The following is an 11,424-nucleotide window of genomic DNA, read 5'->3' as shown; positions in this document are numbered from 1 at the left end:
TTATAAATTAGGGATGGATCTGATCTATCTCTCTTTGCTATTTTTGAGTGTAGGGGAAAGGAAAAATAGAGGGATTAGGAGTCTAAATTAGTTGAGCCCAATTGAGTCATGTTGGTCTTGAGCTTGATTAATTATTCTAGTTCGGGCTTGATACGACATAAAAAATCTCGACTTGATCGGGCACGAATCTACGGGGATATCTCAATTGGAAACTTTCAAAATTAAATATGTTGCTATCAGAACTGAACGTCTCGATGAGATAAACCCAAGAATATCAAAATAGGTCCAAATCGAGCCCAACTGAGCCTAATTTGATGAATTGATGCATATTTGAAAGCTTCAAAATATTTATTGAGTGATCAAATGATATTCAAATATGGCACATGCATAAAATCGAGTCAACGAGACTAATCCAAAAAGCCCAAGATTGTTAATTCTGATATCATTAAGGTACTTAAATACTTGACGAATGATCTATGACATCCGGTCATCTGTATCCTGCCAATTACGGTCCTTTGACCTCAATCACTCAAATACAACTCTTTAGTCCTTTATTGCCCGCCGATTACAGTCCCTCTGAACTCAATCACCCGACTACAATTTCATCGTCCTTCATCACCTGGCTACCGTCCCTCTGATATTTGTTGCCCGACTACAGTCCCTTTGATCGCCGTAGCCCGACTAGGGTCCCTCCGACCTCCTTTGTCAACTAACTACGGTCCTCAAATCACCATCTCTCGACCACTATTCCTCTCAATTTCGTCTTACAACTACAATCCTTTTGACTATGATCCTCAAACAATCGTCACCCAATTACAATCCCTCCGACCTCCATCACTTGTTGACTGCAGTAGGCTATACTTAGATGTGTTTTAAAGTGGTTTGATTTATACCAAAATTAGAGTTATTCAGAATTTTATAAATATCTCTAATCTTAGTATAAATCAAACGTCTTTGAGGTCTATCATAGTATGCTTTATATGAGGATATACTGACACAATTTTTTTCTTTCATGGAACATACAAGTCAACCTTTATTATTTATGTATTGCAAAAAATTTAAAATAGATCTAATATCATCATAATCAATTTTACATTTTTTTATTTAAATATTCAGAGATATTTCAACATAAATATCTATTCAAAGATATTTAAGAATACATATACTGTAAGTGCAAGATCTCTTAAATACAATAAATTAAAATGTTTGATGGTTGACATTAAATTATATGGCACGTGAGGCTGCTCTATGACCATTAGAGTGTTAATCAACTGGTAATCGAAGTAAATTTGTTTTCCTTTGGGGGTGATAATTGTAATATATATATAGACGCAGTCCAGTACCACTAGGTCCAATAGGCTAAATGACATTTTTAAGGCCCAGTAGGTTTTGGCCCATTAGTGTTACATATAATATTAGATGCTTATGAAATTATAATCGGCCCATGACATATAAACCTCACAAAAAATCATTTAATATGGCATGAATGTGTAACGACTATTACTCGGATGTAATTGCATAATGAAAATATGTATATATTTGTAAACCTTGCAACTGTAACACAATAAAATTTTTGTTTTTACTCAATATTTTAATAATTGTTTTAAGTTAATTTTTAGTGATACATTAAGAGAATATGGATCGATAGTTTGAAGTTATTGTTGTATTAGAGTGAAAATTGATCAAAACCATATGGTATTTTGCTGTAATTGAGTTTGGATTAAAGTTAATAAGCCAACTTATGTTTTTTTATTTTTTGGGGGCATTTAGACCAAACCTAAAACTCGAATCCAAAATATCTTAATTCGTAGTCAAAGCTTCCAACCAATAGACTAAGGTGAGCGAGTCCAACTCCTGTATGCAGAAACACCTAATTTGGATTGAGGTGATCGAATGACTTTGAGATTTTTTTTTTTTGGGGCAAAAATCATATATCATGGATTTTTATTATGTGGTTAGTATGTTCTAAGTTTATGATCATGATTGCATTAAGTGATGAGCATTATAAATCGTTTGGGTTTTTTAACAAATTTGATTAATGGTTAACAATTCACATAATCTGCTAAGATTAAGGGTTTATTTGTGACACTTTTTTGAATGCTTTGATATTCGAACCATAGGCATAATTCCGATTGGCTATTGTTGTACTTTTAAGAAATTTCTATGTTATGAATGGTTTTTTATATCAGTTTTTGAAAAGATTACTTTCCTCATAATAGCTTTACAAACACATTTACAAAACATCATAGCTATCTCCCAAACAAATCACCAAAATCTGGACCCAAACTAAAAGTTGATTTGTTAGCATAGATTTGGATAAGAAGATTTATAAATATTTAATTTGATTCGGCTGTAAAAATTGGCCTGACCCAAGCCGGCTTCATCTTTACTTGTTAACGAGCTCGTTAGTCGAGCTTATTGATTTCGAGCTCGAACGGAATGTCGATCTTGTTAGCTTATTGAGCTCGAGTTCGAACTGCGGAATGCTCAACTTGATTACATGTCGAGTGGCTTGTCGAAGATTTTAATTAGAAAATTTATGAATTAAATTCTTGACCATATGAATTCCAATTTCCATGAACTCATAGTAAAATCGAATGTCTCAAAAAGACAAACCCAACGATACCATAAGTGATCCAATCCTGCCTCAAATAAGCCCAACTGAAAAATTTGAAGAATAATTAAAAATTTCAAACATTGATTAGAAAATGGCCTCCAAAATCAACATGCTCATAGTCTAATCGAGCGGCTCAACAAGCCTAAGAGCACTCAATTCTAACATCATTAAGTCACTTAAATGTTGAATAAATGGTTTATGATTAAGGGAATCTATATGGACCATGTGATGGAGTGTTTTTTATTTTGATTCAAATTAACAAAATGTCTATCCCAAAAAGCTTATAAATAGGATCACATATTTCACATGATACGGGGAGGGAGAAAAGATAGAACTAGAGAGTTATTTTTTATGTTTATAGCTATCGCCGTGGAAGACCAGCACCTACTATTGATTTCGACGACCATCAATGTCGCTGACAACCATTACCACCAATCACTGTCAGCATTTCCAAAATTCTGACAAGATTTAACCTTGTTGTTAGGTATAGCTACCAGCCTTTGAACACCTACTTTTTATAATCTCTATAATGAAAATCAATCACTGCTATTGAGTGTTAACTATTTATTTATGGATACTTAACTTCGGTTAATCCCTATAAAAAAATCAAACATTATATTCTAAAATGCATCATTCTTCTTCAACTATGAGGAAGGAATGATACTTATGTCTTTTAATATTTAGTGGATTCTTCAACTAGGTTAGACCTATTGAGTTTTTCCCTTTCTAAGTTTTCTAAGTAAAAAATATTTGGTTTTGTAATCTTATCAGTGAGTGTTAAATTTTTGTACTATGTTAAGACGTAAAACATACATTCTATTGACTCAAATTTTCTAATATGTAATAATTATATATACTATTATTATAAAAGAAGTTTGTGATTATTCTATTATGTACGTAATCTTAGCGCTTCATTTAATCTACTATAAATAATTCCTAGCTTTCCATTTTTATTATATTTTTATACTACATTTTAAGTTTCTCGATAATATTCATGTTTCTCTTTGTATAAAATTCATATGTTAGGACTCTTAAGAAATATAATTATTGTTCATAGATGAATATTTGAAAGTACTCCTTGCGGGACTCTTCGTCATTTTGTCCAATTTCAAAAAGAAAAGATCGGAGTCCTTGATGATCTTTCAATTGAATTATTTGATGAAAATCTAGTTAAATCAATGAAAATTATCAATAGTTCTTCCTAAAAGAGAGTAGAATTATATATGTGCAAATTAGTCCCTTAATTGCAGAGCAGAAGTAACAAAGGATTGCATCAGAAATATGTTAGACATATATGATAGTTTTGTACTGTCAATATGCTCATAGGGGTTAGAAGTCAATCCAATTATATGAATCAATAGTAAGTAGCTTAAACTCTATTGTAATAAGATGCTGCAGAATTGCATCAATTTATAGGTAATAACTCTTGAAAATTATGGTGATATATAATTAAATTAATTTGTTCCTCCTCTTTAAAGGAAATCTCACTCTATTTTTTTGGTGACGAGGAACCGTTCGCTGTTATGTCAGTCTTCGCCGAGTGCGCTTGGCGGTCCACAATCCCCGGCCGACATACCGGGCCACCCACGCCACTGTACCCGCAACCAACGCTTTGGGGCCCCACTGAAGGGGCGACTGCCGCTCGAGGGAATCGAACTCGGGATGGGGGGTTCCCAACCGAGCACGCCCATCAACCGAGCTAAGCATCGATGGGCAGGGAAGGAAATCTCTCTTGAATAATTTTTTTGGATAAGTATCAATATCTATATTGTCTTTTCCACAGTTTAATCAAGTAAACTGAGACATCTGTTGAGGGTGTCTCCTATGGGGTCTTGTGCAGAAGTTTTGACAGCTCTAAAACACTACTAGATGAGCTGGTTGACACATGACCTTCAATTATAAAAAGGATTTCATCAATAGCCCAAATTTAGCAGCTTGAATTTCTCAAAAAGGATTTCATCGCAAGCCCAACTACAGGATATATTACTATCTATATAGCTGCCATTTAATTAGGAGCTCTTTAATACATTTATCATCTATTGGAATGGACGGATGCCTGAAGTGAAGGGAATTCTTTTGTGGAAAAAATGCCGATAGGGGGGCTTGATAAACAAACTTTGTTCCTTCCCTTGTTAGTGTATATGATTGTACTAATTTTTCCGGGTAAACACAAGAAGTAATCTTTGTGCGAGAAGCAAAATATCAACACCAAATGTAACAAAAATTGAATATATATAAATGTGGCCATGCACTTCAGTATATTTTTGTATTCATTGCTTAAGCTTGGTTTCTTGTTATGATTTATAGGTTTCATTTGAGACGGTTTTCTTACTGCTGCTTAAAGAAGTTTTCTAGCATAAAATTTTAGTACTAGAAAGTAGCTTTAAAAAGCATTAATAAAGTCATCTTAAATGAAACCTTAATCTCTTATGCTATTGTGAATTTGGATAGATCATATGTAATTGTCTTTTATAACATAGCTTAATGTAGTTTTTTATAATTTATGCAATTCACTTATTTATATAGTTCAATAGATATTTCAAAAATAATAAAAAAAAATTCAGTGGAAATGACTATTGAGTCAAATTCATCTATTAGGTATTAGTCCATTTTTTTTTTTTTTTAAGTTAGTTGTTCCTTAGTGCCCTCTTATCTTAGTAGGTACATTCTTCTATAAATAGAAGAGGTTGTAATAATGATTGTAGGCCAATTGAAGATGAATAAAAGAAATTCATGTAAAGCTCTCTCTCCCTCTCTCTCTCATCCAAGGAGATTATTCTTCTTTAAGAAAATTCATAGCAAGTGGTATCAGATTCTAGTGGAGGCGATCTCGAGGAAGGTGTTCTTGTCATCAAGAAAGGAGAGGAGAGGTCTGTTGTTGGGCCAAGGCAAGGGCTCGTAATGGTGGGCCATACGTGGGCATGCGAGGTGCTCGGGAAAGATGACTGGGCACGGAGGCGTGTTTGCGTGTGCCTGTTGCATGCAGAAGGTAGGCAGATGAGCTGTAGTTGTTGTGTGAGGCAGATGCACGTGCGGGGTGTGGTTTGATAAGTGTTGTGCAGGCTTGTGGTAGCCATCACGCGGGAGGTTGGATTGGACGTTCATGCGGGATTATGCGGGGAAGAAGTCTCGGATTGGACATTTATGTTCATATTCATATTCTGAGTGGATGTTGGAGCAGTGGGTGAGGTAGATCTGGGATGTTGGATGGGTCGTGAGATTCACGCGGGATCGGGCTGCCGAACTGTGCGAGTCTTGGATGCGCGATGTGCACGTGAATATGCAGTATTGGTTTGATGGGAAGTACGATCGGAATTTGTGCGTGAGTATTTGAAGATGCAGAAATTACTTGCAATAGAGGTAAATTTTGAAAAGTGTAGAGCTCAGAGGCAGGGAAGTAAGACCCGCGGTGGAGCAAGTATCTGGGTCAGTATGCAGGCAGATCGGTAAGCAGGGTCGATTGGGTTTTGTATGTCAGAGCAGTGGAGATGAAAGCAGGTAGAGAATTCTTGGTGGGTTCAAGAATCATTGATTTTTCACATGGACGGGCTAGTGCAGAATTTCTGAGTTTCTCACGCAATGTGGAGGCATCCGCACGCAAGAAGCGAGCACCGGACATGGGATTGGGTGGGTGGCTCATGCGAAGTTGCAATTTGGAGTGCACACGAGTGCCTTGGAAAGACGTGCGAGTCGGAGGATTCTAGGTGTTTGAGCACGGGCGTGCCACACAAGAGATGGCGATGCAAAAGTCACTGATGTGTGGATCGCAGGAGGAACAACGACAGGTGCATGTGCAGGTGCACGTCATTTAGAATGTGCGGGAGCACGAGTTAGATCCGTGGATTGGAGCACTTAATGGAGGCCTGGCGTGAGCGGGATTGGGCTCGACACGATGGGCTTGCTCGTGGCATTAGTGCAGGGAGACGGTTAGTTCATAGTAGGTGCGAGTTCATGGAAATAGGTGAAGGAGAAACAAGTTGTACGTTGGAAACTTTTCTTGGGTTGTTCGTTGTGAACAACATGTACTTTCTCATTACTATAAAATGTTGATCATGGTGGAGATTGTTTGGTATTGAACCCATTTTAGGTTAGTTGTTCCTTAGAACCTTATTTATCTTAGTAGGTTCAGTCTTATATAAATAGAAGAGGTTGTAATAGTAATTGTAGGCCAATTGAAGAGAAATTTCATATTAGCTCTCTCCCCCTCACTTCCCTGCCTCTCTCTCATCCAAGAAGAACATAGCTTCCTCAAGAAATTCATTACATCATGTAAGAATCAAATATTTTCATATGCTTCTTTTGCATTTTATATTATTGGATATTTTTTCTAATATTATATTACTGCATTGAGGTTCACTTTTATTTGAATCAATTTGACCGTTGCCTTCATTCTTCTTCTCTTTTCTTCCTCACAAACACATGCTAAACTTTAACAGCAAGCTCAGAGTAAGCCCTCGATGGGGGCCAAGAAATAACCTTCTGATCAGTTGGTCAGAGCTTAGTGTGTCATGGTGCATGATAATAGATGATATTCTATGAATTTAAGTTTATTATATAAACTATTTAAAGTTTTTTTTTTTTCTTATAAACACGATATAAAAAAAGTGATTGATATATCATCAAAAAATTATCTTGATCGGGTATGAATCTCGAGGTAAAATTAAGTGGGAAACTTCCAAAATTAAAATTGGGATCATCCGAACTCTGATTTCAGCATACTTATAGTCGAATTGAATGTCTCGGAAATACGAACTCAACGATACAAAATTTGACTCAATCCGAGCACCAATGGGTCCAAATCAAGAGTCTGAATCACTGCTGGAGGGTTCGAACCACAATTTGGACTACCAAACGGTTTTCAAACATGGCATGCTTATAGTTAAATCGAGCGGATTGACGAGGCAAATCCAACGAGCCCAAAATCACTTAATTCCGACATCACTAAGATATTCAGATGTATATCAAATGGTCCACGATCAAGGGATTAAACATCGGCCATCCATCCAAGCCACTCCCAATATGCCCTTGATCTACCACCTCTTTATAAGCCATGCAACTCTAGGAATCTATAAATAGACCCATATTCCCTCTTGAAATGGGGGCTCGAAGCAAGAGAGCAAGAGAGATATCGGAGATCACTCTTGCCTCCTCGCTCCTCCTCAACCACCGCCGGAGTTCTGCTGGACCACCACCTGAGGCCCGAACTTCTGCTAGACCACCACCTGAGGTCTAGAGTTCTGCCGGACCACCACGTGAGGCCCGGACTTGTGTCGGACCACCACCTGATGCCTAGAGTTTCCCCGGACTACCACCTGACTGCCGGACTTTTGCCGGTCCACCACCCAAGGCCAGAACTTCTGCCGGACCACCACCTGAGGCTTGGATTCTATTGGACCACCACCTGAGACCCTGACTTCTACAGGACCACCACCTGAGCCCCAGACTTTTGTCGGACCACCACTTGAGGCCTGAACTTCTGCCGGAACACCACCAGAGATTCGAACTTCTGCCGGACCACCACCTGAGGCTCGAACTTCTGCCGGATCACCACTTGAGACCCGGACTTCTACCATACCATGCCTAGAGTTCTACCAGAGTACAACCCTGCTACAACGATCTTTCTGACCCCGATCTCCGGTCAACTACAATCTTTTGGACCTCCGTTGCATACCGACTATGATCCTTCTGACTTCGTCGCCTACTATGGTCTTTCCGACCTACATCGTCAGACTACGGTCTTTCCGACCTCTATCCAACCAACTATGATCTTGTCGACCAAACAAACCGGTCTATGTTGATGATTGCAACTCCCACTATGTAATATGCTCTATATGATGTTTATTTGTGACATCAAGCCATTTCCTTCTTCCTAAGAAAGGCCTCATTTGTAATCGACTGCAATTACTATTGGATTCATTCAAACTGGGCCAAGCCCCATGGTTTTTCCCCCTTTCTAGGGGTTTCCACATAAAAACTCTAGTCTCTTATGAATGCTAGACCCTCTCTCTCTTATCTTCTTGTGTGCTGGATCTTCGTACAACACTAACACGCTAAACTTTATATTTCTCTACTGCCGCAAATACTCCAGGGCACAACAATGATTAATTGCAACATTGCCAGATGCTAACCTCACGTAATAAAGAAACATCATATTGCTCCAACAAAACAATCCGTTAAATTGAAGGAAAAAAAACGACTCCACAAAATTTTGAAAGTAAAAAACTTTCATCTGCCATAGCTCATGATCAATCTCGCAAATATTTATTAGAAAAAAAAATTATATCAGTATATCCTAATAAAAATAATAATCAAGAATGATATATCCTCAAAAATTTATCTTGATCGGGCATGAATCTTGATGCAATTCCAAGTTGAAAACTTCCGAAATTAAAATTGGGACCATATATATGATTTCTGATATCAACAAACTTATAGTTGAACTGAACGTCTCAAAAAGACGAACCAAACAACACCAAATTTGGCTCAATCCGGGCCTAAATAGGTCCAAATCAAAGCCACAAAGTGCCTTTGAAAGGTTCAAAATATAATTTGGATTACTAACCGATCTCCAAATGCGACATGTTTATAGTCAAATCGAGCGACTCGACGAGACGAATCCAACGAGCCAAAATCACTGAATTCTGATCTCATTAAGACATTCAAATGCCAGTAAATAATCCACAATCAAGGAGATCAATATCTACTGTCCATTGAAACCACTCCCAAAATACCTTAATCTCTCTCCTATTTGCTGGCCATGTAACAACAAAAAAATTATAAATAGACTTATCATTATCTTATCTATTATTAATAACCTTTCCCCAAAAAAATAAATATTAATAGTTTTGCAGCTAATTTGATTGCATGGATATATGGCGAAAAATATAATTCAGTTCAGTAGAATTTTATTTTCACTTATTTTGAATATGAAATGAAAATTCCTCATTCTAAAGAAACTTTCCACAAAATTTTATAAACATCATATTTTTTCAATGCATAATCTCAAATTTCAAGCAACTAAGTGAGCCCACTGAATTATTAATTCATCTTCAATGAAATCAAACCGTCATTATTATTAGTATTATTATTATTTGAACATATATATAAGAATGACCAGTGAATTTTTCTAGTCTTTTCATCTGAAGAATATTGACTTCTAAAGAGACAAACAGGTACAGAAAGACCCAAATAAGGTGAAGCAAATGTCTGCCAAATCAAAGCAATAAACAAATGCCGCCATTGCTCTACTCACAGATCTGAATTCAAAACACATCACGCATTAATATTTCCAGCTACAGTTTCTTTTGTACAATTAAGCTATCACAACAGAAACAAGCAGCAAACCAAACCAGGTCAACACCACATCCTCCTCACGCAAAAAAAAAAAAAAAAAAAAAAAAATCTAGACCAGATGACAGTAACAGCATACAAACTCACTCAGCAAACACTGTAGAAGAGAAATATCTTTATAGATTTTTATGAAAAATAATTGGCGTGGAACATCCTCATCAAATCTTGCACATAACAGCCATACTGCGCGCATTTTGATGCAAAATAAGTGATCCTTAGATTTTGCATAGGATGACGTACACTGCAGGTTCTGAACTAGATTTTTATGAAAACGTCGTTGATGATCCCATTATATATATATTTTTTTCTGTTTATTAACCAATTTCCTTCGCTTCCTCTCCAGCATCATAGCACGATCGTCTTTTCGCTTCCTATTTATGATCCCATTGCTCACTTAGTATTAATCGATCAAAAAAGAAATATATATAAAGAGAAACTATATAATCAGCCAAAGGGGAACTAAGTCATCACCTGGCTGAATTTTCCGGCATATCTCTCCGGCGGACTCGGTTGTGGCGGATGAGTTGACGGACTTACTGTTCCTCGGGGCCGGATGCCCGCTGCTGACCCGTTTAAGGCCTAAGAACTCCTTCCACCGCACGAGCCCCTTGGACTGCGGGGCGCCCTCGGCCCGGAGCTCTTCGCGGAGGGTGGTGACCCTTGCTAACTGCCCGGAACTCAGTGGAAGCATACGTCCCTTGAAGAAGAGCTCGTCGGCGGCGATCATGGGCCGGCCTCCGACGGCGAACTCGAAGGTCGGGTCGGGAGTTACGATGTCCCGCCGAGGAGGTCTGGCGCCCTCTGCGGCGAGGTCGTTGGAGAAGGATATGCGCGGGCTCGCCGGCAGCGGTGCTCCGTACATGGCCGGACGGTCTTTAAGCGTATTGATACAGGAAGCCATGAGAGATCGTGATTGAGACAAGTAGCGAGACAGAGGTGAACTTTTGGTGAGATGAGTGATGATAAACTCGATTGAGTGTTAGATCTGTTTATGTGGCCGAATAAATAGGCATCATTGGGGGATGGGCCCGGAGAGGCATTAACGGATGGAAAATGATCATTCAATTCAATTTTCTTTTCTTAGCCCACCTTAATTAATACACTTCTTTTTTTTTCTAAAAACTTTGTTAATCATTAAAATTTATAAAATATTAAAAAATTATTTATTTAACTGAATATTTTAATTTGTCTTTTGTTCATATTATGATTGTACTAATTTTAAATCATCTCATGCTTTTTTATTTTGAAACGGGATATTCACTCGTTGCTATTTCCGTAAGGGTGTTTGGAAGCGTGATTAATTCTCGTCTGACCTAGAAGAGGCACTCATCATAAAAACATCTTGGTCTGCACTTGATTAAGTGCCATTTAAGAGGTGCTGCTGCTCGAAGGGAATCGAGCACGTGATAAGTGTTTCTCAATTGTATTCGCCCACCAACCAAACTATTGCACATCCC

The 11,424-nt window shown here is 37.7% G+C and overlaps 1 protein-coding gene across 1 annotated transcript; it reads right to left on the bottom strand.

Moving 5' to 3' along the window:
* Window positions 1-9,806: 9,806 nt before the first annotated feature.
* LOC110115465 lies at window positions 9,807-10,939 on the bottom strand. Its single transcript, XM_020848707.2, has 2 exons — window positions 10,439-10,939; window positions 9,807-10,338 (listed from the first exon to the last, which is right to left on the bottom strand). Exons 1-2 carry the CDS (start codon window positions 10,866-10,868, stop codon window positions 10,313-10,315), a joined length of 456 nt encoding a protein of 151 aa, XP_020704366.1. The 5' UTR covers window positions 10,869-10,939; the 3' UTR covers window positions 9,807-10,312.
* Between the last annotated feature and the right edge of the window lie 485 nt (window positions 10,940-11,424).

The sequence above is a fragment of the Dendrobium catenatum genome, unplaced genomic scaffold (assembly GCF_001605985.2).
Source record: "Dendrobium catenatum unplaced genomic scaffold, ASM160598v2 fragScaff_scaffold_1483, whole genome shotgun sequence".
NCBI lineage: Eukaryota > Viridiplantae > Streptophyta > Magnoliopsida > Asparagales > Orchidaceae > Dendrobium > Dendrobium catenatum.
This window is presented reverse-complemented; position numbering and strand designations above follow the sequence as displayed.

What these genes read in the sequence shown, in the direction of transcription:
- LOC110115465 (XM_020848707.2), bottom strand. Translation starts at nt 10,868, where the DNA reads ATGGCTTCCTGTATCAATACGCTTAAAGACCGTCCGGCCATGTACGGA. An exon ending in ATGCCGGAAAATTCAGCCAG is followed by an intron (nt 10,339 to 10,438) that starts GTGATGACTTAG and finishes GATCATAAATAG; the next exon opens with GAAGCGAAAAGACGATCGTG.